Source organism: Pelecanus crispus, chromosome 11, assembly GCF_030463565.1.
Source record: "Pelecanus crispus isolate bPelCri1 chromosome 11, bPelCri1.pri, whole genome shotgun sequence".
NCBI lineage: Eukaryota > Metazoa > Chordata > Aves > Pelecaniformes > Pelecanidae > Pelecanus > Pelecanus crispus.
Genome location: NC_134653.1, coordinates 11327399 through 11355074, shown reverse-complemented (window position 1 = coordinate 11355074; position 27676 = coordinate 11327399). Strand labels below are relative to the sequence as shown.

At 40.4% G+C, this 27676-nt stretch overlaps 1 protein-coding gene across 1 annotated transcript in view; it reads left to right on the top strand.

The window, feature by feature from the left end:
- The first annotated feature begins 2556 nt into the window (after positions 1 to 2556).
- BMERB1 (bMERB domain containing 1) overlaps positions 2557 to 27676 on the top strand; it is a 50582-nt gene continuing 25462 nt past the window's right edge. The window contains exon 1 of the mRNA XM_075719379.1: positions 2557 to 2662. Coding sequence (XP_075575494.1) covers positions 2557 to 2662 — 106 coding nt within the window. The remainder of the gene's footprint in view (positions 2663 to 27676) is intronic.

Sequence of the window (27676 nt, the reverse complement as noted above, 5' to 3'; positions counted from 1 at the left end):
TGTGCCTGTTGTTATATAGTGTCGTGTCTGCCATGGGACATCACTGATGTCTAATGGGGGCCAAAGAGCAATAGACAGGAGAGTGGATTTGCCAACTGCCATTGACCAGCTGTAGCTCCTGATGGCAGGACTTAATTGAGAAATGGGAACTAAAGCAGTCAGGGGAAATGACCACAAGAGCAAAGTGCACCTCTATTTTTCTACCAGGCATTATCTTATGAGCAGTGAGAAGAGACCTGAATTTTTATATTTTCTTCCTTAACACAGCTTTCAGCAGAAGAAAACCAACCTTTGTGAGTGAAGGAATGCATATGTATTGCTGAGGTGCACTGAAGGGCATCATCAGTAGGGGAGAAATTTAATTCCACTTGTAAATGCAGCAGTGAAAATGCTCCAAAGTCACAATAGCAAAAATGCTAATCTTAGAACATTAGCAAAATAATTGGTACATACTTAGGCCCCAGTCTTGCAAAAACTTCTGTGCAAATGAACTCAGCGGGACTGCTTCCACATACCTGCTCTTATGTTTAACAGTCTGCCAGACTGGGCCCTTACTGGGTTTTGTGACTTTTTCAAAATGGACAGGTGAAAACTTCCTAGTTACAATGAATCGCCTCACACATTCTTTGCTTTACATAAGTAAACTCTGTGCATCGAAGTTTCTAGCTAGTGGGTGTTTTTCTCCCATACTAACAAATGCAGAGCTTTAAATATTCAACCATTTCTAGGATCATTCCTCCATCTCCTAAACAATGCACTTGGATTATAATTATCTAAAAAACTTGAAGGGATGGATTGAAGCTAAATAGTCCTCAGATCCACCAAAAATTGGCCCTTCTCCCTAATCAGCCTGTTTCCCTTAGTCCAACTCTCATCCAGATCCCAGATGGGCTCTTATCTTCCTCCCACACTTGTGTTCCTCACTTCTACAAGTGAGTCAGTCCAGCCCACCCCTGCAGGCAGCTGCACTGTCACCCAAAATCAGCTGTGTAGAGTGCTGCCACCAGCTTTTCTGCTTGACTCACAGCTCTGTTTGGGCTCCATCTCTAAAGGTCAAAACCAATGAGGATGGAGCACTGCACAGTCAACAAGAGCTCTTCCAGCATGTCCGGTGCTCAAATCATGGCATGTCCCTGGGGAGCACAGCTGACAGAGAAAAATCAGAGTGCCCTGAAGACCTTCTAAAACGTTGTCCAACTCATTTTAATTTGTTAGCTAATTCCAGTTCTCAGAAAAAGCAGAGAAATGATAACAGAGATTTCAGTGTTATAATTTTAAAAGTGATGTGGAGGTTTTCTCTCCTCCAACATGCGAAGCACCCCCCAAACAAAATTGTTCATGAGTAAAGCAGTAATGTGTGTCAGTCCAGTTAGTAAGTACATCACCGAATATAGAGGTAGTACTTCTGAAACATTGATGATTGAAGGGTAAGGCAAAGTTTGTAGGCAAAGGTAGGTGACAGGCAAACAAGTTTTCATGCACCCAGTATGCATTCAGCATTAACAGTACCCCACGACCCTTCATAAATTGGGCAAGGAGTGGTAAAACCCTGATTTGCTGTGGGGCATTGGACAACCTGCCTAACTCCTGCTTCATTGTCTTTACATCAGAAAAGATACCACACACAGTAAAGTGCAACGGGATTTCACCAGGAGAGGTACTCTCCAACTGTAAAATGCTGTTCAGGGTATTTATCCATATGACCTCCCCTACAATAAAGAAAAAAATTAATAATAACAACAATAATTATCACCACACTTGTACTTTCTGCATAGTCATTTCCTTCTCTTCTAATCCCAGCAGACTGCATAAGCAGCAAAGCTGCATGCTTATGAAAAATACATATGGTTATGAGAAATACAAAATCCCATCCCTTGTTTGGGTGCTGTCCTCTGGCTTTTGGCAACATGATGCTGGAATGAATCTTACTCCATTCAGTGCAGGACTTTGAGGAAAGCCAAAGGCTGCATGTAGAGCAACCTGAGATGTGTCAGACTGCAAAAGCCATGAGTGGCTGTGGATTTTACCATTATTCCCCAGCTGCTCAGGCCAGGAGAGGTGCTCAGTGCTGCACTGGCCGCAGGAAGGACAGTCCTCCCGTGCCCTGGCAGTGAGCGTATTTACTAACTCTCGCTTGCCCGAGTCGCTTCGGCAGTGCGATGGGAGTGCACACCGCAGGTGCAGGGACGGGCAGAGACAAAACCAGCTAGCGAGGGGCTCCAGGCTGCACGGCCCCATCGCTGTGGGGGTCAGCCTGCCCATCCAAGCGGGAGGGAGGGAACCGACCCGCCCCGGAGGGCCCGGCGGGCGGGGCGCGGGTGCAGCGTGTGCCGGGTGACGGCCCCCCGCGGGGGCTTACGGCTCGCATTGTTTCCCTGCCTTCCCCCGCCCCAGCCCCGCACTGAGCATGTGCGCAGCGCCCCTTCCCTCCCTCCCGCCCGCGGGCCTCCGCTCCGCGCAGAGGAGCGGTGAGCTCCGCGTCGTCTCCGCGGCAGTCGGGCCGCAGCCCCGCTGGCATGGAGTGAGCTGCGGAGCCCCGCGCCGCCCGGCCCGGCCATGGAGCTGAGGAGGTCCATCTCGGCCAGCGCGGAGGCCGAGAGACCGATGAGGCGCTACGGGGCAGTGGAGGAGACGGAGTGGAAGGCGGAGGCGCTGGGGAGAAGTGAGTGGGGGGCGCGGGTGCGGGTCTGCCTCGGCCAAGGCAGCCCCGAGCGGCGGGGGGCGGCCGGCTGCGGCGCGGCGGGGCGGTGCGGTGCGGTCCTCCCGGCCCCGCGGCCGGCGACGAGCGCACGCCGGGGGCTCCTGTTAGCAGGGCGAAGCCGCCTGGGGCTTCTCGGGGAGGAGGGGGTGTGTGACCGTTTTGCCCTCTGAGGCTGGTGCTTCCCGAGGGGGCTGCGTCGGAGACACAGCTTTCCTCTCTCGAGGGACAGGGGCTGGAGCCGTGCGGGTGCAGCTGCGGGCACTTCAGCGTTTCCTTGCGAAATGGGTTGCTCGCTGGCTCGCTCCGCAAAGTGAAGCCATGGGAGGGTGGCTGAGGAAGGATGACTGGGACGTTGGCTCTCCCTAGTTGTTTATTAGGTGGGATTTAGTATGTGGGTTTTCATAAATATTGGTGATCTTTATTGTGCTTCGCATTTGAAAGGCACAGATGACAACCACGTTATTCCCTGTTGTTATCTCAGGCAGAGGGTACAGGAATACAGCACTTAGTTCACTTCTTTAGTGGTTGCACTGTATTTATGAGCTCAACAAATGCTCTGTGGTAGAAGAGCTTTCTTGAAATCATAATTTTCCGGAAAGCAGCAATTGACATAACCTTTCCAAAGTGCTGATGGAAAGAGTACTTAAAAAGATATGTAGTTGCCAATTCAAGTTATCCATGGGACCTTGTCTTCTCTAAGGTATCAGTTATTATTCTTTTATTGGCAGAACTATCTTCTTTACAACCTAATAAGCCTGTAAACCCCTTCTAATTTTCCAGGTAACCACTGAGGCAAGAAATCTTGAAAAGACTGTCAAAAAAGCTCTGTACTAGTATAAAGAAAAATATTTTCTAAGTTTCATCAAGCATTTGATTAGGCCACAGGGAAAAAAAAAAGCTTTTTGTGTATCTGTTGTGATACCTTCATCTTGGCTGATACTGGGGTTGCTGAAATTCTTGATTCACCATCCATCTTTTGATGTGATGCCTTTTAACATCCCGTGGCTTTGGAGCATCCTGGTAGCAGATTTTAGCCAGCACTTTTGCTATGTTTAGACTTTTCAGATACTGCTGTGTTCTGGAATCATACTTCACCTCTGGCTTCAGTTTTTCATGCATATGTTATTGTCTACCATATGCTGATGACAGGGGTGTAACTCTCCCACTCTGATGCTTCAGTTGCAGTGTTGGTTTTGTTGCAGTGTCTGGCATAGGTTCAGGACTGAGTAACTCCACACTTTCTAAAATGGAATTGAAGACTAAAATCACTGTTGACTGAGTTGGTTGACTCAGACACATGCAACAGTTTTGCAGGTTCTCTGGCATGATACAAACATGTGCTTTTCTTGTTCTCATAAATATGTCTGGTTTTGTTGCAGAGCTCAGGAGCTGAGTGCAGTGCAGCACTTTTAATAATAACTGGTAGCTGGAGGTGACAGAAGGGTTACATCTTGCAAGCTTTGGACAAAAGATCATCTGTTTGGCAGAGGGCAGCGCAGAGGCTGAGTGGGAGAACCGATCTGCTCAAAAATATGTGCTCAGCATTGAGCTTCCACCCAAATCACAGCTTGACAAGGTACCAGAATGGGCTGTTGGCAGGACTAGAACCAAGTGTCCAGGTGTCTGCACCCTGCCTCTGCTGCTGAGCTGCCCTTCTACACACTAGATTCAGTTTAATGAGAATATTTCTCTGTGTATAACAATTTAGATATAGAATAGGAAGTAATCTAGAGGCCATGGTCTGTTCTTTGAAAAGTAGAAAATTATTATATTAAGACTTCGCTATTTGAATAATTGATCTATTTTGTTTGCTCATAGGCTTTAACTTTCTTAAAATACTGTGGAAAATGCTATTCATGGTAGCTGTTTTAGATGATCCCTACATACCTTTCTTATTTTAATACTAACATTGACTTCTGGTCACAGTTTTGCATTGATTAAAAATAAATAGATCTTACTATTTACTTTAATGGTCCCTTACAGCATAGGTCCTAAATTGCATGGCACGATGACAGTAGTCTCCAGAAGGTCTGGGAAGAAGCTGAAGAAGCGTCATCCTCTTTTTTACTAATGTCAACAATTAGCCTTTGGTATTTGCATATCATTTTACATATGAAATGCTAAGTAACAGTATTAACAAAAGCAGAAGCCTATTACTGCATATACATTTGTTGTTTTTACTCTGACGATTTGTTGTGTCTTAAATCAGGATCTCTTTGGATGTAGAACTTGTGTATCTGTACAACACTCGGCACAAAGGAGTGCCGTTTCCTGGTCAGTGCCTTTTGATGTGAATGTAGTCACATCATAAGAGAATGTACATCCTGATTATGTCCATTACAGAAAGAATGTCAAGGAATTTAGGTAGTTTCTATTTAATTTGTTAAATGGAAAGGGAGCTCTGTGCTAACTTCTCTATCTGTGGTACAGGAAGCATTGCTGGTTATTGGTTATAACTAAAGATGAGTTTCTTCACGGCAGTGAAACATAACATCATGCACTTTTCGATTGTACAATGGCCTCTTTCAGCCAGATTATCAATGGAGTTAAGCTGGTTCACAGTTGCTGAGGATCTGATGCCCTACAACCGGAGGGTGTAATGATCTCCAGTGGGTTTGCATGCAAAATACGAAGCAGATTGTTTAAAGGTGTCCCTTTAACAAGATACTGAAGCCTTTCTCTTCACATACAGGAAGGAATTTCCAAGGAGTAGAGAACATTAAAAATTACAGTTTACCATGTACAGAGGAACTCATGCATTTTCTAGTGCATGCATGTAAAACACAGTCAGGCTTATAAATTGTCAGGCTTGTATAATAATAATGTGGTTACAGCCTTCTCAGTAAATGATTTTTACAGTATAGTCTTGGGGGGACTGCTTTGAAGCAGAACACTCAAGCATTTTGGTCAGTCCTCATTACCAAGCGCACAGCTTCATTTAGAATCATCTGTCTTGCCGTCGGCAGGGACTTATAATGCCCTGATTAAATAACTGCATGCCACACCAGGGAAATAGCCACAAAGAAACAAAGCAGTTTTTCACCATCCTTCTGAACACTGCACTTCTCAGATATATTTCTGCTGACCTTTTCCTTCCTCTTTCAGTTTGTATGAGGTCTGGAACTAAATGCAAAATTCATGGTGAATGCTCCAGCTTCAGTCAGTATAAGGAAGCAGAAATGCCAGGAGACTGCAAAGGTTATGTTTTGATGCAATTTAGTGCACCATGAAATTTGCTTATTGTTTTTATTTGAATGGTAACTCAGCGTTGGAGGTAAGCCGCCACACTCCTATATTGCAGAGGTCCACCTTTTCAACTGTCTTTGAATATGAAGTGGAGATTAGGAGAAAGGGGCCCTGTTACAGGCCAGCACTGAAGAGGAAGATGGAGATTCCCAACATGACACTCAGTAATAGCATGAAGCCTTTGTAGCCAGCTTTACTTGCTCTCCCTTTGTGCTGTGAATGTTGTATCACAGATTATGTCCAGGCAAGGTACTGCGAGATGGCAGTGCACTCCAGAACAGCACCAGTGGGATGATTTTATCTAGTTCTGAGATTGCTCTGGATTGTTCCAACAGCAGAAAGATAGTACTGTTCCAGGTTCACAGAGATTCTGGGCTGACACATGTGAAAGCTTATTTCACCATATTCAGTTAGTTTATCTTGAAAACCTTTCTAAGCTCGTTAGCCAGAAAGAGACTCTTGTATGTATGTATACGCTCCGCTGCTGAGCACTGAGAGTGGTTCAAACACTGAAAATAGGCACTATTTAAGCAATTGCATTTCTTGGCAGCATGGGAAAGTGCATGGCTTATATCTATCTGGAACATTTTTGGTTCAAGACCAGTTTGTTTTAGAAGTGCTATTATGCACAGAGATGGTCTTTCAGCTTGCAGAAGCTTGAAAAGCTAAAAAGAAAGTGACCGTAGATTGCAGTAACATAGCTAGTGGTCCTGTAGCCAGGTCGTCTTTTCTCTTTGGTGAACAAAGAATAAAGAAAAGGCATTTATACACTTGCTTTATCTAATCTACTGGGAACTGCTTGTGTCACCTTTAAGGCCTGAGGTCATTAATGGAACAGAATGGCTGCATCTTAGAACAGGATCTAGCTCCTGATGTATTAATATTGCTTAATAACATTTTGTAAAAATTCTGTTGCGATACTAAAAAATCAATCAAGTAGCAACAGAGAAACATATCTGTCTTGCACAGCAAAGCCTGCACAGCTAGTGTCCTGTGATGTCTATCTGTCATTCTGGTCACCAACAAGTAGTTAGGATGGATTTGTATTAATCATATGCCTCTATGTATTAGTTAAAAAGTAGGTAAATGCCAATTTGTTCTTGAATTTTTGTGTCAGCTTTATAAAATTTGGAGATTTAATACATCTCTGTATGTCTAGCACAGACAGACTGGATATTATGTTGGTTCCTGTGAGACATCAGTGTACTCCTGTGTATTCATGCTGGATTGGTCCCAAGTGACTGTAGAAGAGCAAACTTATTTAGACTCTTAACAAAAGTGGATGCAGCCCTGGTACTTGGTGGGGGGTACAGCTGCATGTCCTCATTCTTCTTCCTCCTGTATTGCTTCATGAGAGTGAAAGGTGACTTGTGTTGTCTCACAAGACAGGGAAGGAAATGCGATTAGAAAGTTGTAATGGTGCTCAGGGCTGCCAAGTCAGAAACTACAGAGCAATGCTGGGAATTTAGGAGTTCTCAGCATGAGGGAAGACTCATGAGTTGGGACTGACAAGGGGCTGAAGTTTACTCCGCAGTGCCCACAGCTAAATCCAAACCTGCATCAATTATAGCTGTTTCTATCATTCCATAGTTAAATATTCAAACACACACCTTTGGGCCTTCTTCCATGAACCCCACATCTTGCACAGACATCCACAAAGCATAAAAAAACCCCTCTCCTTTGCTGTAACACCAGTCAGGAATGCAGTATGACCCTGCCTATCATGCTCTCGTGATACTGTCCCCCAGTGTCATCATGTCTCCACTCTGATTAAAAAAATAATTAAAAAAAAAAAAAAGACGTTTCACAGGCACAAACAGAATTTATGTAGCCCAACTACCACTGCTGTTCTTTCACAGTGATGCCCTTGTGTTACTGTAAATTCCCCTAAATTGTTAATTGTATCTATTACTGGCAATAAAACAGATAAAACAGATTAGGCTCATTCAGACCATCTATTAAGATAGGTGGGAAAGAAGCTAACTGAAGGCTATACACAACAGCATTTCTTTTTATAGAAGCAGCAAGTCTGCTGGCTTTATGAAGGTCTGAAGACCGGTTTCAGATAGAGAATGTAATTAATATTCTTTCTATGTCTCCATTTAAAAACCAAAAAGACTGTGTAAAAATTTTGAAAAGAGAGTGACCAAGAAATTCAAATATGACTGTAAAACACTAATAGTGAATCCCACACCTTTTTAGAAAATATTTGACAAAATATTGTAATCAACAAAGACAACTGATTCAAAGGATGATGCTAGTTCTAGATTTTTTTTTTCCTGTTCATAATTATTAATGTTAACATATTTATATTATAGTTCAAGAGGAAAAGCAGCCTGTGTCTGATCTGTGAAACCAAGACAGAACTCCTGCACTGAAAATCAGAAAGGATTTCTAGAAAGGATTGAGGCCGTTTTCTACAAAACAGTTGTAAAACTCATCTTCTTCAATGGCAGTCAGATGGCTCTAAAATTCTCCTACACAGCTTAGTGTTTTTACAAGTCACTGGTGATTTTGGCTAGCAGCATGCACATACAATTTATCTGCATTTTCATTGCTTATCCCCTCTTACACGTACTAAGTCCTGAACCTTCTCCTTCTGCAAACTATTTCTTAAATACAGAACCTACCACTTAATAATCTCTACCAGGTCATTCCTGCATCACCTGTAACTCGTAAATGAAGTTTTTGTTTTACTTCATTCTTGGTTTTGTTTTACTTCACAAAGAGCCAGGAGAATGATTTACAGAGTGAGACTAATCCAGTTTATACTACCTACATATTGTCTCATTTTTCTAAGTCCTCCTCCTACAGCTGGGTGCCCAGGCAGCTGCTCAGACAGAGGACGAAGGAAAAGGGAGAACTGGAAATACTTTAGTGCCTCAGAGTGCATTCCTGCTAAAAAGTTGGTCAACAATGGGAGGAACTGTGACCCTTAGAACAGCTTCTTCCAGGTGCTACTTCATGTTGGTCTCCAAAGTCCACAGAATTCTGTAGCACAGATCACCATAGAAATATACTTTCCTATCTGGTGACAGAAATAACATCAGTTAATGGGCTACCCTTGCCCCCATAGTCTTCCTATCATATTTCATTAGTTTTGCCCTTCCTTCACTTTTCTATCTAGCTATGGGGTATGTATGTCCAAGGTTTCTCAACAGAAAGTGCAGCTAATTTACTGCCTAACTTGTCCCATGGTTCTGAACATAATTGTCTCTTGACAATGCTTTGTATCCTACGGAGTCCAAACTGTCCTACAAAACACTGACGAATGAGAAGAACAACCACCAAGCCCACCCCAATCTAATGAAAGCCAAAGGGGCTGAGTGTAGCCGGAGTCTGGCTAACTCTGGATAGGGGCTACCTTGCAAAAAACATGTTGGTTGTTATGGATCAGGATCTTACTGCTGCACATCTACTTGCATATGTCAGCAAAGACATTTGGCTGAGATACTCATAAATCAGAGGGTTAATGACTTCCAAAATCTCTGTGCCCAACTGTGTGTACCAGGCAGAAAATGAACACTTAATGTGTAATGCCAGTGCCAGCCAATAGTTGTTGGAAAAGTTATAGGTGAGGCTAAAGTGTCATATTTGGGACTGTTGCTCATGAATTTTCCTATTTCCTTTGAAGATATTTTACAGAAAAAATGCATTAGACCTGGAAAGTAGGACACTTTGAACTACACACATCATCCCTGCTGCTGGTAGCCTGTGGGATTACGGACTCTGTGTAATTTTTTTTGACTGTGTTTGATAATTGATCCCTTAGTTACATACCATGTTTTCATCAGAGTAACCACTTGTGAGAATGTGTGTGTGTCTGCCTCAAGGGTGCGTTATAAAACAGGATTAAAAACTTACATTCATTACATACTGTGTATCATGCGTGAAGTTTATAGAGTTTTCGTGTAGTTACTGAGCACAAGAAAGGTTGGAACTCAGCACTCCGTAATCGTGAATCCCAAAGTGCTTTTCCTCTGTAGCTGAGTATGTTCCATTTTCATAGAAGTCTGTCTTAGTAAAATAGTCATAGAGTCGTTTAGGTTGGAAAAGACCTTCATTGAGACTCAATAAATAATGCTAATTTATTTCCATGAAACATGTTGTGCTGTCTAACTAGATAAAAGGCATAGCATAAATGCATTCAAAACTCAAAGATGAAAAATGTATGCTTGGAGGGCAAACTATGAGAAATCAGCAGGAGTACCCTTGGATAATTATGTTAGTTGCCCTTCAGAATCAGCAATGAAACATGAATTATCAACATTTTGTCAGTTCATAAAGGGCAAAATATTTGAGAAAATAATTTTAAGAGAATTTGTAATTAAATGAGGATGAATGATTTTCAGCGAGACAAGTTGCTCATTGCAAAAGCCTAATGATCACAAACACCACCAAAATGCAAGAGGTAATTTGCTATTGTAAGAATATCAGCAGTGTTTAAGGATCTTTTTATTGCCATGAATCCTTCCTCCACCCAAACCTTTATTCATGAGGGATTTAAGAGGTTTTGTACAGACACATTTGGGTTTTTGTATACTGATAAAATTGGAACAAAAGAATCTCCTTATAAAATGGTTTAATGGTTTTGTTCATCTCTTGGAGAAAACGACTCCAAAACCAGAAAAGGAATCAGCAGTCAGTTCTACCACTAATGCCCTTTCAGTACATGAGGCTAAAGTAAGTTTTAGGATAATTGTATTGAAGCCAAATGAGCAAGACGGTGACCTGACCTCCCTGGGAAATGACAGATAAACCTGACTGACAGTTTCTTAGCTACAAATACAAAACGCAGTCATGACTTTACTGACATCAATGGAAATTTCCTCACTGATTTCAATAAAAGCAAAACTGGACTGTGCTCTGTGCCTTTGTCTCCTGGAGCCCTGTTCACCTCAATTCTCTTTAGAAGACTCTGGTGAGGGAATTTGGGGATTGTGTCAGTTCTATGAGGACTCCCCTGGGGATCCGTGTCAGGCTGCCCTGTGAGTTTGGTGTCTCTGCCCTCCCTTCTCACTGGGCATGTCCTGCAGAGCCTTGGCAAGGAGCGATGAGCGTTCACTCCTTGGAGAACCGTTTGCACTGGCAGGGGTAATGCCATTTCAATCTTCTTGTTTCTGAGCAGTGAATCATTAGCTAATACACTGGAGCCCCTACGGTGAGTGGCAAACTATCCTGTTTCACAGGAGAAAAGGAAGTCACAGAAATAGTTATGCATTTGTGCCCCCGCGCTCCTTATCCAATCTGCAGTTTCCCTCCTCTCATCTTCTACCATGGATTCCCATACAACTTCCTCTGGGCACTGTGCCTGGGAGGGGACTGGAGTTACTGCAGTTTGGCAGACTCTAAGACGGAGACATTTTCCTTCAGGCTGATACTTGTCTGTAGCACAGACAGAGTATGTGGGATGTGATAGTGAAGGGCAGCCATGGAGTTTTGAAAGCCAGTGAAATCAAGATCCATTTGTCTCTGCCTTGGTAAGCTGTGAAACATCCTGCAATTACAAAATTTCTTTCTCTTGTACAAAGAAAATGTGACAGCCTGCTATCCATTTGTCTCAGTGATACAGATTAAGACTCTGCTGAACTGCCTTTGTTTCCTCACCTCTGAGACGTCCAGGGAGGCAGTCAGCTCAGCCTCATATCAGCCCAATGCCAGTCATGAGGAAGAATGTATTAGCATATTTAAAGAAAACTGAATCAAAATTAAGTATACAAAAGCAATTAACTTGGTGAAAACAGAGGCTGCTGGAGCATGACTGCACATCCACAGATGAAAGGCAAGTGCAAAACATATTTGTTTGCCAACTGTCATCATTATTTTGTGTGAGTTGAAGAGATGGAGCCCTGTGCTGTTTCACCTGAGCATACACTGAGAAAGAACCAGCCGGTTTTGGCACTACTGGCTTTGGCAATTTCATCTTTAAGGAAGGGCACAGCTTTTGCCTGTGGCTCCCTGGAAACACTGTGTGCCTCATATGTTGGAGAGCAAGTTCCCAGTATGATTCTCTGCTGCCTGGCCTTCCACTTTGCTGTCGGACTGTACACGTTGTATGCCCATGGCCTTAGGAATAGCAACATTCATCCTCCTGGGAAATTACTAGTCTCTTCTCCTATGAAATGTGAAACGCCTTTTTTCTTGGCTTCTGAGGAGCATCTTCTCAATATTTAATTACTTGCTGGAGTGGAAATCTGTTATGTGAACCAATTCCTTTACTATCTGAAGCAATTCTCCATACCAGTATCACTTTGGCCTTTACTGGATTGGACTTGTATGTCTGTATTTATCCAATGGTTTTAAGGTTGCCTAAATTTATCTGCCAGCTGCCGGGAAGATGTTTAGACCACCGTTAGAAAACTGTGTTATTAGAGAATCACGTCACGGGGCGGGGCGGGGGGGGAGGGGAGGGGGGGGGGAAGAAACAAGCTTTCTGGTATGCGATCTGATAATTTCAAAGGAGAATATGGTAAATATGTGAAATTTAGAAAAGTCAGTGGCCATTTTACTATTATTTCACTTGCAATATATGCTGCTCTTCAGCAATTGATGCTCATAGGAGAAACCATAAAACCATATATTCCTAAAGAGGTTTTGCAAGACTTTTTAAGACTGAACATTTCGTTGACTTTTTTTTTCTGAAACAAAAAAATTAATGAAGATAGAAAAAGTCTTTTTAATATGTCAAACTAAATAAGCTTTAAGAAACTGACATTAGCTGTAGCTGGCACTGTTACAGCATTTGAAACTTAAATGCTGAAGCTTTGTGTTAGTATTATGGGATCAGAATGTGACTCTACTGAGGAATAAAATGGAAAGCCACAGGCTGTTTCCTTTGACCACTGAGCAAAATGACAGAAGTAAATGAACAAGTAATGGGTGTTTCTTAATATTGCTTTTTAATTCTCCATCTCATAAGATGAATTGATGAAGCATGAATTGCTTTCCTTGGAGTGTGGCTTAAACCCAGTCTTGCTCCAGATGGGAATGTGCATTGATTTCAGTGGGAGCTCCACACTAGGGAAGGTACCTATCACAGTATCTGACTGTTCCAGTTTCTATTTACAGCCTCCTGATAGTGCTGCATCTCTGCAGGGCTGTGGCAGAGTTGGGCATGGAGATCCCTTCCTGAGTCTTCCTGACTCCTGGCAGTCTTCCTGAGCCAGGCTAAAATAGCTTCTTGTAGATAAAGGTCTAACCCAGTGCCACTGAATAAACTGACAATGAGGGCTTTTGGGTCAGACCTTCAAAGGCAATTTTCCCTCATTTTTTGTGTCTTGTTTTGGATCCATTTTCTCATAGGAACAGCTGTCAGATCATATACACTGTGCAAACTTTCTCACCAGGCTGCATATAGCTGCATATTCTACCCATTCTCTGAAGGATAAACTGCTCTTTAACGTGCACAAGGTTGCATTTTCAATTCATAACATGATGGGAAGAGGTGAAAGGAATATGCAAAAAATGAACGGTAACTACATTGTCAGCATCATGATTTATTTGAACGTAAACCAAGTTTTCATTTCACACAGATTTATTTTGAAAAAGAAAATATTATTTTAAGCAGTCAGTCTGTTCCCCTGTCCCTCTGTCCTGCATTCCCCTACCCCCCAGTGCAAAGGCATTAAAGAACAGATACTGAGAGCTGGGTACTTTAGGTACAAGCAACTCCAGTCTCTTTCGCACAGCTTTAAGATAATCAGAGATACACTAGAAAAGATAGCCCCTGTTCTTACAAATCAGACCTCTAGAAATAGGTACCAAGTGCAGTTTGATTTCTGGATTTTTTTTTTTTTCTATGTCTCTGAGGCACTGGAGGCCACTAGAGGGAGGAAAAAGGACTGGTGCTTGTGGTGTGAGAAGCACTGAGGTACATGCAGGCAGTCAGTGACCAGCATGGTCCTTTTTATTTCTGTATTTATAAAGTGAACAAAGTGTTCAATAGCGATGTAACAGTGGGAGTAGGATGATAATTGGGGGAGGAGGGGAATATTAGGGCTTGGCTACATTTTATGAAATTATTTCCATATACTAACATGGGGTTCTGATAAAGATGGGTGCCAGAGCTCTTATACTGGCTCCAGCAACATTTTCCACTACATTGAATTGTTGTCTTTGATATACAGACACGGTGTGCTAGAATGAGTGACTGTGACTCAAACCATAGCACTCCTACTTAGGGTTTGTATATGCAAAACTGCAGTAATTTGAGGACTGGACAGACCACACCTAATGCATATAAAGCATTCAGAGTTTGTGTAGTCCAAGTTGTTTCTGTTCAGCAGAGGTATAATGCAAGGGTGCTGAAACTTCAAGCTAATTCCCTATCAAAAATAAAAAGCATGTACGAGAGCTCTTCCAACAGGAATCTTAGCCAGGCAAAGTATTTTTTCAAGCATCTTCCTAGTTTTATTTTTTTGCAGTGATTTTATAATTGCTGATGTGAGTGTTTTCTTCAGTAATTGTTATGAAATTTTATTGTGTTTACCTTTTATGTAGAATAGTCTGGATATAAAATACCTTGGTAATAATTTCTTATAGTGAAGAAAATCATAGCACTTAATTTCATTGTTTTAAAATTATGTGGCTAGTCACAACAGAGTAAATCTAATGTAACTGTTTTCATGCTGGAATGGTGTTACACCACTGTGTTGCAAGCAAAAAAACCCTGTCTCCTTCTGTGAGCCCTCCACACGTATACGTATTTACACCAAAGAAAACATTGTCCTTATAGCACGTTTTCATTCACTCTGCAAAAGGGAGAAAAGACATTTCTTAGAAGTCAAATCATTTGCATGTTTGTAAGGAGGCCATCCACTGCCCTTCACAGGAGTAAAATATACAAGGACCAGGAAACAGAACCCCTTCTCATAGAATATCCTTTTAATAATTTACCCAGGCTTCCTTATTCTGGAGTGGTAGAAAGGCAAAATATCCCAGCTAGAAACCATCTACTAGAACAGATGATCAGAATTCTCATCAGTTTCTAGGTACTATGGAGAGTGCTCTTTTACAAACAGTAAGGACAGTTTTCTGTCCAAGAAGACTGGATAGCAATGACATTTCTGTGCACAAAACCAGGGCATTATCAGATGTTGGCTAGGATAAGGTGGGTGTTCGCTGGTAAGTCAAATAAAGAAACAGGCAGCATGGAGATGGTCGTTTTGAGATGTGTATCTTTCTAAATGAATCAATATTGCCAATGAGCTGAAAATTGTGCGAACAGATGCAAATAAAATAGCTTGAACTATTTACAGCAATACTTGAGTATTAGTTTATACCCCAATCTGCACCAACACAAATTAGGTCAGAGATGATCAATTCAGAAGAAAGGTTGGTAAAAATGGGACTCATCACCAAAGGCTTACTTAATCCAGGAGGTGATTAACTTTGCATAATGACTTCTGAGGAAATAATTAAAAGGAACTTATCTTTTTTTTTAAATCAAAAAAATCCTCTTAAAAATGATAATTTGTAAATGGAACTTAAAATTTCAAACAACAGGTAAATTTATTACTTAATCCAGTAGAATTTACTTAATCATACTTCTGTAAGATCTATTAGTCTGCAAATAGCAACATATACGGACAGTGGTCTGAGGTTATAGTGAGTGTGTTTTGTCTATTCAGTCTATCTGATAATATTTCCTAAATACAGTGAATATTATTTTCTTGGCTGGTTGCAAGAAGTTTTCATATAGCAACAGGGGAGATATAAACACCTAATAAAATAGGAAAATCTCATTGTAAAGCCAAAGAATTGAATAGAAAAGATTACCTGAGGGGGAAAGAGGAAGAAAAAAGGAAGCAATTTAAGCTAAATTCATTTTTAAACCCAACAGATTTCATGCTGGTGGCATCCCAATATTTTACTGAATGACAAATCTGTTTCTAGCTCTTTTTGAGCTTATGTTTAATTCATATAGGGAATTTCCACTTACAGGAGTCTGGTCTGTTGGTTTTGTGGTGGCTGATTCCCAGAGATGTGTATGTTCAGCATATGTCAAAGATCTAGACTTCAAGCTTTGTAATGTGGAGATGTACTGAGATCAGATTCTGGGCTCAGATGAAAAAAAACAATTAGTTTTTCTAAGACCTCCCTCATAAGAAGGCTGGCTTCTCATATGAGAGACCTCCAACTTTGCACTAAGTATTTGTATCACACACATTGATTTTTGCAAAAACAGGGAGAATTCTCTTTCATTTCCTGGTGTGAGGGGATGAGGTCACGTATTACCTTGGTACTGAGAATTTCTCTGGGCAGCATTTTAAATGGGACACATTCCCAGGCTGGGTGTATAATTAAGAGAATCTTCTCTAAGGCTGTGATATGTGATACAGCTGTGACTGTGATAAGAAACAGCTGTTTGTTCAAGAAAGTAAGCAGCTCCCTTTCCACCCCAAAGCTGCTCAAATCTTGGGTCTAAGCTGCTTATGAATAAAGCACAGCAAATTAGGGGCCTATATCTTCCCTAAAGAGGTAGGTGGGGAGGGGTGAGGAACTGGCATGGCCATTACTCTGTCCCTCTTCTTGGCTGGTGGAAAGATTTGGCAGGTGCAAGTTGAAATGGAAAGATGTACAGCAATTTACTACAGACCTTCTGAGCCAGGAGGAAAGCAGAGAGCACAGCTGGATGCAGAGCCGCTTGGCTGGTGCCCCTGCTGTCAAGCTCAGAGAACGCCAACCTCTGCACCAAAGCTGCCTGACACTCCTCACAAAATCCAGGTCAGGCTGAGGCAGGCTGGACAGTAGTAATGACTTGTTATTCACAAACAAATGAGCTAAATCGCTGGGTTTTCTGCAAGCAGCACTTACTTGAGTACTGAAACAATATCATGTAAGATCAGTTAATTTGTCTCATCTGCAGAGTTTTTTGGGTTTGGTGGGTTTTGGGTGGGTTTGGGGTTTTTTTTGTGTGTGTAGGGGGAGAGAGAAACCAGAACAGAATATTAAGAGAAGCTTCTGGTTTTAGACCTACTGGGATATTGAGGGCACCCTTCTATCAGGTTAGGTCAATAGGAGAGTCACTAATATGAAATACACAGTGGTACATCTCCTAGAATGAGATGGAAAAATGCCACTCTATTATTTCAGTTACAGCAAGACAAATTAGGTTGCTTAGTTTCAGACTGACGTGTAATGTGGTCTGGGGGAAATTGCTTTCACACCTCACCTAAAGTCACTGGCCAAATGTGTGAAAAATCCTGTTGTCAGAGCATCTGGCAACAAGGAATGTGGTACTGATACCCAAACTAGAGTTTATTTAAAATTGGAAATAGCAGTAGGAAGTCTGGAAAACGTTCTTGCACAATTCAATTACAGTACTTTGTTACATCTGTCATAATTCTCTGCAGACCTAATTATATGGACAGCTCTTCTTTAAATCCCATTCAAAACCACTTAATCCTCCTTTATACACAACAGAAATGGGCGGATGAGATACTACAGGCTATTCTGCAAATGGACTATACTAATCTTGAAAAGAGAGTTTGTGACTCAGTTCATGCACTGGAGATGCTGGAAACTGAAGTCTGAAATGGTCACACTAACCAAGATGATGCCCTTCCAGTGTGCTGCAATTGCTCTGAAAAATTTCTGTATGTGAGCAAATTCTTTTTCCACTCTATCAGAATATCTGAGACACCAGTAATCTACACTCTAGTGTTGCTAGATTTTCATGTCTCATGTGTGGTAAGAACTGTACTGAGGTGATACTAAGCTGGCTACTGAGCAGTCACTTGCAGACCAGCTGACATCTGAAGATGTGAGCTGTAGTGACCTTATCACAGCCACCATGAGGGGGAAAAAAGTTAAACCTGCCAAATTTAGAATCTGGATATTTGAAAACTGTCTCAACTCAGCAATGCAATTTATATTAAAGCAGAGGATTCAGTTTCAGCTGAGTGGAGAATCACATGTGAATCCACAAATAATGTCTCTAGGGTTTCTTAATTCAATGGGACTTGAGTTTAAAAAGGATTTTATAAAAAGACATTAATTCCAATCTCCCTTTGCTGTTTTCATGATTCTGTTTTCCTCATTTTTATGCATTTGCCCTCTAACAGGCTGAAGAGATGTGTGCAACCTTGTTATCATTGACTGTAATAGAAATTGGCTGGGGCATGCAAATTGCCTAGACAGAGTCATGGAATCAACTTCAAAGTAGCAAGGTTGAGCCCTATAATTGGAGTGTCAAAGCCCCTAAGGGTTTTCAAGACCCAATCTGTGAGTGCCATTTAGGGTAATTTATGTTAGTGGACATACTTCTGCATACCCTGAATTTATTCACATCAGAAGCACTTCCTGCAAATTTCAATCACATTAAAAAAAAAAAAAATCTGTATTTTTGACTTAATATTACGGCACAATCAAATCAGGCCTGGGGCTTTTATCTCATTGTTTATGGAAAGACTTTCACAGGAAGTTATATTTATCTTACATTTTCAAAGAAACATCTAGTTCAATATTAAGCTCTGACTCCTTAGGCATTTATTGCTGAGAGTGCTGAAATTCTGTTTCCTGATCTGTAAATATGCTTTGTATTAGCTTTTAAACTGCTGCCATAGGGGGTACTACTGAGGAAAAGTCCTCCCTCTCCACCTAAAATTGACTGTTTAGGGGACTATCCAGGTTATTGTAAGCCACAGATCAAAGACATGATATAAAAATAGAGAAAGCTAGTAGAACTCTCAGTAGTAGAAAAAAACTACATGTAAATCATAATGATAGTGCTATAAACCAGCACCAAATCAAACACAGATTTACAGCTAGAGAAGAAATTATTCTAGTTACAGATAATTAGGTAGTAAATTGTCCTATTGTACTGAGTCAGTTCCTTGCACAAGCAAATACCCTTAGATCCAGATGGAAGAATATGAAAGCAGAGATGGTGCACTACCTTGAAGTGATAGTTTAATTTGATGGGATGGATCCTTATGACTTCATACATGGAGAAAGAGTCTGGAATCTTTGTGTGGGCAATGTCTGACTGCAGAGGACACTGGACCTCAAAAAGCTAAATCCTACCTTAAAGAGTAAAACCCCAGATAATGGTCAAATTAATCTTTTCTACTTCCTGAGTCCACCCTCCTGCAACTGCAGACAATAATACAATACCTGAGCTTATTCACAGGACCTGTCTGGGTTTTTTTCCCCCCACAAAATGAGGCCAGACCCTTTAAAGATCTGTATGTTCTGATCTTAGTTTAAAACAGCTTTCCTCCTCCTTTCTTCCAATATCCCACTTGAAAGACTGCTTCAGAATGTTATTGCTTTGAATAGTTACTAGTTTCCAGTCTAAGCTTATTCTTCACCTCTACTTAATTTTACACAGCCATTATCATTTAACATAAAAAACCCCTTTCTCCTGTCCTTGATCCTTTCCCCTTAGCTAATCAAAATCTCCATCTTCACAAGTAGATGAGTACCACAATTTTGACAGCATCAAAAGTCAGGAGAATGCTGAAATCTGAAAGCTTAAGTGCAAGATAAAAAAAATGGAATTTATCATCCAAATACTGGATGGCAGTATAGCTTTTAAGATACATTAAGTCTGAATATCACATTAAGTCCTGTGCATCACATTAGATTTCTACAAGAACTCCAGACAGGTTCAGATTCACAAGGTCCTCATTGTCAGGGCACGATGAACAACTATTGAGAAATGAGCTGTTTTTTCAGGAGATCATTACAACCAAAATGAAGTCTTCTATGCACAGAGCAGTTTCTTAAGACTAGAGAGATCTTTTTCCTGGGGGAAGTGTAAGATTAAAGGGTTGCATAATTACCCACATAGGAAATTGGAACTGTCATAAATTGACAAAAGACAAAGCCAAGAATAATTACTGCTTATAAATTTCTCAGGATAACAAACAAGACAATTTAATTGATGCTTTTTTTGAGAGGCAAGATCTTTATAGATCTTATCGTTATGGACTTGTGCTGATAAATATCTTTAAATAGGAAACAAGGGCAGAAAATGGTCCCTCAATTAGAAAGCTGGAACCATCATTTAACCACAAAACTTCCAGTTAGCAAAGTACTGAAGACCATCCTTAATTAGCAATCACTTTTACTGCCTCAATGTCTATTTCTGGTTGGGAATATGTAGTTGAATTAGAAAACTCAAAGCAGGATCTCTTTCAGGTTTGGTTTTTAAACCAGCCTTTCTTCAGTGGAATACTACTGGATCTACAGAAGTACAGTATAAAAGATGCAAAGCAACTAAGAATCTCATTTGGGCACTGGGCAGGTACAGGCACTTTCTTACTCAGATGTAAAAGGAGTCATTGTGTGCAATACTTTGAGTATGATGCCATAGAAACCAAAGGACTTTGAGAGTTAGAGGAAGGAGTTAATATTCAACACTGAATCTGGCATTTATATTTCAAGAGAAATCTCAGTGAGACCACAGTGTACGAAAGCCTGAAATGGAAAAGAACAGACTGCTGCCAACAGGCTTTTTGCAAAGGTAAATAATGAAAAAATAAAAGGTCAAAGCTTGAAGATAAGAACAGGAACATACAGGATAAGCAATGAGAAGAATCTTTTAATAACAAGAAGCTCTTAGATATGTTACAGACAGGGCAGTGATTCTGGAAGTGCAGTGGGCAATTGCACACAGTGCTTTTTATAGTCTCTGCTTACCTAATTTTAAAGTGGGGTCATATGGTAGAGTGTGAGTGAGACACTTTTGAAGTGGAAACTCAGGTTGTATATGTCTAGACTGTAAATCTAACTGTGATAATTTAAAAAAAAAAAAAAGTACTAATGACCTGGACAAAATAAATCCCAGTATTATAATTGTGCTATTGCACTCAGATCACAGCTGACTGTTCGAACAGAGCCATCTCCAGTCACATCAGATGATTTAATATACCTTGGAAGGAAATGATAGGCCAAACAGAATGATCTCTGGTGGTTTTTAGCAATAGGGTTTTTTTGTTACCATGTGATGATTCAGGGAGTCATTCAAATTCTGTTGAATCCAACAAAATTACAAATGTCAGTTCTGTCTTACTAGTTTGCTTTTTTCTGGCATTGTTTTTTCCCTCAGCATTGACCAAAGGCTAGCATATCACAGCCCAGCTCCACAAAATTTATCAGGTTGTTAGTCAGTTTTAGAGAATACCAACAGATTTCTACAGATTTCTGAAAAGCCAAGTCTGAGCTTCCAAGACTTTCAAACTTATTCTTCTCCTTCAAAGGCAAAAATACCTGCATGCCTGGAAGGGTAAGTCATATATGACACATGCAAAAATTTAAAAAAGAAAAAAAAAAAAAAAGGCTGAAGTGAAAGACTCCTGTTGACTTCAGTGAGCCTTGGATTAGGGGAAGGGACCTGCAGAGCTAATCATCTCCACAAGACAAATTCACACTTTCTTGTCCCCTCATCTCTATGGTGTAGGGCTTACTGCTAAGATTTCTGCATAGAAGAAAACTCCCAAGTTTTGTTTTGCTTATCATTTTGAAGTTAGTTACACGTGCTTAGTGAATGCTGATCAGACTATTCAAAGATGGCAGAAAATATATATAAATTATAACAGATGCAAGCTATGCATAAAACTGCACACACTCATTATAAGTCGTGGTAGCCTATTATTGGAAAATGGGAAGGAGTAACTATATATTACATAAAGAGATTGATATTCAGTGTTGAATACTAAACAAGACTGAGAGGTGGTCAAATACTGAATGACAAGAGGCAGATGAATAGAGCAAAAGAAATAATCATAGTATCCATATATGACTTCTTCCAAAGGTTGATGAATTTGACAAATTAAATTCAGCAAATTAATTCAACGAATTAATTCTGCAAAATTTGAAACAAAACCTTCCAAAATTGGTGTATTTGCCATATGATAAATACATCTTTTTAGGTTGCTCATGCCTTTCCTAGTCTTTACTAATACTGTTAATATGTCCTACAATCAGATGATTTTAATTTTGATTACAAAAAAAATTAGTCCATTTCCATAAGCAATCTGTGCAAAACCAGCTATCAACCTAAGGGATGGCAGAAAGTGTTTTTTGTTCTTTCCTTTTATTCTTGCAAAATAAAAATATTTTCACTGCAGCTGATGCTGCAACAGTGCTTTTCCCAGTGATTCTAACCATTACTATGAAAGCAGGATTTCCTCTCCTCCCACAAATGGCAAGTTTAAATGTGTGATAATTAATTGTGATCATCTCAGAGAAATGTTGTGCTTCTCTACAGGTTGTACCAGAGCGTGTCTCTTAAGACACAAAATTCCGATCTCTTGACTGAGGAGCTGCTGAATGGACCACAGATGTGAAGGGATTGCTCTAGTCTAGTAGTTTATCTCAGTACATAAGCGATCTTTATGCAGCCCAGCACAGAGCTGAGGTGGCCAGTACTTTGTATTTCAGATTTAGTGCAAGTATAGATGCACCACAGTTCCCCATGAATCAGAAATATCCCCCATCTTCTTTTTCTCCTTCCCCAAATGACCGTTCAGAAGCAGGGATATTTGGTGACTGTGACACTCCCCGAGATCCTGGCTTCCCAAAGCCAGACACCTGCACCATGTCCAAATCAACCCTGAGCCCAGGCAGTCAAATGAGCAGGAGTGGTGGGATGTGCTCAGCACCATGACAGTCAGGTTACTTTCACACTGGTACTATCCAATGCCACTTTTCCCTTTCCCCCAGTCTACCCATTTTAAATTGCACAATGTTGCCTGCCTGTTAAGGAAGCCAGGAACAAAATATATTGCAGCTGTTTGTATTGTGTTTAGCTATTAGCTATATTTATATGGTAGTTCCAGCATAAAACATTGAATAAATGCCATTCCACACACATGCCAAATTTCATCATTGTTAGGATTCACAGTAATAGAATGCTGCAGCAGGCTAGATTAGGAATAAGCAATTAGATGTAGCTTTTTTTCTGCAGAGGTTAGTTATTGGCCACTGCATCCTGCTCCAGATGGGTTAAATCAAAAGAGGAAAAAAAAAAAAAATCTCTGGGCCTCTGAATACATTTGAGACAGCAGTAAAAGGTATAGTAAAAGGCCTGGCCACAAGACTAGCCATTCGTGCCTCCAGGTGACAAGCTAGTGACAAACTAGAGAAATGATCTGATTCTTTTCACATGAACATTTTTATCTGGAATATTTTGTCCTATAACAATTTATTTTTCTGCATTATGCAACTATTTCAATTTCCACCAAGTGTGCTGTTTTTAAGTTGCACCATCTCGTTATCTCTTCATCTGTCTCTAACCTGTGCCTCCTGCTTACTTCTGCTTTGGCTCATCAACTAATAGCAGTCTTGAAAGTCTTGATTTTGATACCTGAAACAGCATTAAGAGTGCACTTGCTGCACTGTGCTCTATTAGCATTTAATATACTTCAGTGAAAAAGGATTAATCTGAGAATTTCATTGAATTTTTGAGAAAGACCCAAAAGTGCTGACCCAGATTTGGAACAAAACTTAGCCATTAACAGTATTTTAAGAAGGATTATCTTATTATTGGGCAATTTAAGGGAGTGGAAATAGGCCTCAAATTGCTCAGTTTAAATCCAATCCAGGACAACAATGACTTAAAATATTTTTCAACTGAAGCACTGTAATTGAATGGGCTGAGCAGCCAGGTTTGTCACTGAGTGGTGTGCACGTTAGAGAAGCCATGCAGCTGATTTGTACTGCAATCCTTTAAAGCGCTCTCAGCAGTCATGGATTGAACAAACACAGAGTCTCATTGAAGATGGTGCATCCATGTCAAAGATGGAAAAACAGTGGCAGAGTAGCTGGGCTATTACCCTTACCTATGCTGGAGCTCTTCTGTTGCTAAATGACTGAGATGACTCTTCAAGGCTGAGTGACTGATAGTTTCCAACAGCAACAGATTCACAAGCAAGAAAAAGATAAACAATGGTCTGAAGAGACACCGTGATCAGCAGACCTTGTACTGGCTCTGCCACAGACTTGCTATGTATCCACAAGCAACTCATCACTCAGCTCTTTCTGCTTCTAGACTGCAGACTGCCTGCATACTACTTTAGGTGTTCACGGAGTAGAGGTCTGATTGCTCTTCAATGTGTGGATACTAGCAGAATAACAATAACATCGTTTTGGGTTCCTACAGCACAGGTTTGGGACCCTTTGTGTTACTGATACACCTCACCTTCTCCATGCCTCTGTGTTTTACAAAGATGATGACAACAAAACCCCCAAATTAGAATTAAACCAGCTAATGGTTGTAGAGCACAATGAGCTTGTCAGTGAACAATATGGTCGCATCAAGTAGCAGCAGGATTTTTGCTGATAATTAGTTTTTCCTTACAGCATTCCTTACCAATCTGTCTGAAACTATTGATACCAGGGGTAATGCATTCTCCCATTTCTCATTGTATCACTTCAGGTTTCTTTTAAAGTTTCCTTTGCACTTAACTGACTTAATAGGCATTTTATTTTTTTGTTGCTTTTCATCACAGGTGGCTAATGTTCCATCTCTGGCTGGCACACTGAGGATGAAATGCAATCATTAAGTTAATACCCAGTTTAACTATACCAGTCTGCATTTAAATGGAAGCAAAAATATGCATAAATACCTTCAGGTTTACCTCTTCAGTCTCTCTCATTATATGTAATAGCTTGATAATTTTATTTCTACATAGTAATTATTTTCATGCTAATATCTTTTTGTGCCTACAGTAATATTCTACTTGTTTCTTTGTCACTGAAAATTAACCTGGAGATTGCACAGCAGACAAAATAGTTTCATCCTGTCACTGGCTGTGACTAACCTCAGTGTTGCCTCCACTTTTGCTTTATGAATTTTGGCTCATTACTAGAAACAGAGCTTAATAACTATATATGCTAAAAAATAGTTGAGTAATGCATGCCTGCTTTACATAAAATTAAACATTTCTTCTTCTGTTTATGAAAAGGTAAGAGACTTCTGCATGACGCTGTTCAGAATCATGTCTCAAAGCACTAAAGGTGTCATTCCTCACTGGGACAGAGCTAGAGCTTTACTCAAAGGCTTAATAATGTTAACATATTCTTTCCCAAGTGGTTTACATCCCAGGAGCTCAAACCATTTTATGCAAATCAATTAATTATCCTTCAGCATAGCTGCTGCCAGGTAAGCCAAACAGTTATCCACAATATTAAAAGAGAAATTCAGACACAAACAGGTTGGTGATTGGTGGGGATCACAATGGTGAAGGTATGAGGAGGGAATCCTGACCTGTGGCCTCTTCAGAGGCTTGTATTTCCAGAGTGTCTTCACACCTGTGCTCTACTGTTTCAGGATTTCTGGGAAATACGGTGTTCTAATTTTTCCCTCAAAGCCTGCCTTAAAAATGCATACTCTTCAGAGGGGGCCAGTGGGTGGTATACTGCAGCTGTGTTGGGTTTATGAGACCTATGGACTCACCTATATAAAGGCAATTGGCAGCTGTCAAAGGAGCTCACTTAGTCTTTACATGTTAGGAAGGGAGGTTTAGAAAAGCTGGAGATTTGATGCAAAAATGGTATCATTCCTTAATAGTGCACAGGTGAACATGCATAAAGTATGGATTGACTTCAGTTCCTTCTCCTTGGAAGACCATGCCTACCCCTCTAGAACTGGCTCTTAATCTCTTCCAGCACCACAGTGTCTCCATACTCAGTTCTCTATATCCTCACCTTCAAATTTCTTCCCATTTCAACTGCCCGGTCTGGTTTTTCCTCTCAAAGTTCCCTTAATCCAGCTCTTGCCAATCCTTCTCCCAGTTTGCGATCTCCATGAGAATTAATCACCTTACAGTATGTTCACAGCACATGTACTGCTATGAAGATAAACTAAACCACTACTTAGATCTCTGTATTATTCTGGCTACATCTCTAAGTTTGCAGACAAGTTGTGAACTAATATCTTATGGTTTCTATATTTATTTCTCTCCACTTCCAAACTTGTGGTGCCTTGCTTACATTTGTGATTCTTTTGAAAACATTGCATAATTTTGGACAGCTTCCAAAAATATTTTCTCTGTTTCAAGCACATGTTGAGTGGGATGTGAAGGAGAATCTGTAACTGTTCTGTGAGAGGTCAGACTAGACTATGGCTTGTCACACTAATTCTTGTGTTGGCTTTAGGCACATACTCAGGACATAAGGCTTGTTCATGATTCCCCTCCTGAATTACTGAAATCACAGTATGATAGCTGATGTGATCCAAGGGGTAACACTGGCATTTACAGCTAGAGTTGCAGAGTGGAAATAAGATAGTTACTTTTTTTTTTTCCTTTCTGAGCTCTTGAGAACTGATTTTAAACTATGTATGTATGTGTAATATATTTGTGGCTTATCTTTCTAATTACCAGTATTATTGGCTTTAATTCATGGTAGCATCAGAATAACTTCCTATCTCCTGCTTAAATACTTTTGGAAAATAAATTTGCACCAAAGCTAATTATGCTGCAAGCAGTTAAAATAACTCAGCAACCCTGAAAAGCAACAAGAGGCAAAACTATACTTACAGAATCTTTGTTCTAGTTTCTTTTGACTGATGTCTGATAATGATGTCTGATCTAGTGAATATTGAATTATAATTCTGCCCATCTGTTAGTGGTAGCACAGCACGTTAGGTACTCTGCTACTAAGTTCAAGACTTTGCTGTGGTTCCTCTTTCCCACACCCCCAGATAAGGGAGTGAGGGGAGGGAAAGGGTGGGGCTGCACACAGTCCCTAAGGCATTTTCAATGGTGTTCAACCTTCCTCAAACAGATCTAGAATTTCCAAGGTTTTTAGGTTCTATTTCAACATCTAAGTTAGTGGCTGGGATTTCAAAAGACTCACATGCTTTACAGTGTGAAGCTAGCCATTGATGACACAGCTGGAACAACACTTCTTAGGACATCTAGGCTATAGCTCAACTAAATATACCACAACAAACACAATGATTTCTAATAGGAAAATCCATCTTCTACAGGCAGCAGGTGCGTGTTCAGACACACAAGATAGCCTTACTTTACCAACCAGTTTTGCAAACTGAGTTTTAAAGACAACTACTGAGAAATGGTTCTTCTGTCATGAAAGACGTTTCAAAATCTGTGTCACTTTTTTGCTCAGGATTCTGTTATCTTGGAAAAAAATAGTGATTTTTAATATGTATTTGCCTACTTCCTTCATTATGAACTGAAGCTAAAACCTACAGACAGTACTAGCCAGATAACTTTTTAGAAAAAAATTATATATTTTTATATATAAGTAAAATATATTTTCTTTATATCTTATAGAATTTCATTACTTTGCTTCCATTTTGGGAGAACAGGTCTTTGTGAACTAAGCTTATGCAGGGGCTGTGTTTGCTGAGATTTTGTAGTTTCATTCCTACTCCAAGTTTCTGTCAGAAATTCTTGTCAGCTGTTTGTGCTTAGTCTGTCATGAGGGACTTCGGAATTCATCTCCTCTTAATTAATCGAACAGCTTTTTTTTTTTCTGATACTTTTTGTCTCCTGTTTTCTGCATAATCACACTGAGTACATTTTGACCTCTCCATTTTCCTTCTTTAAACCAATACAGCTGAAACAGGCCTGCTTTCAGGAATATGTCTCCATTTGGGTACCAAAACATGCAGGCACTCTATTTTTTAGTCTCTAAATTCTTGTTCAAAATGAAGGCCAAATATGGTGAACCCTTAGAACAAGGTTTCCCAGAGGCCAAGTTGCTCCTTCCCAAATCCACCTTCTATAAATTGGTTCCTTCTACCTTCAATGA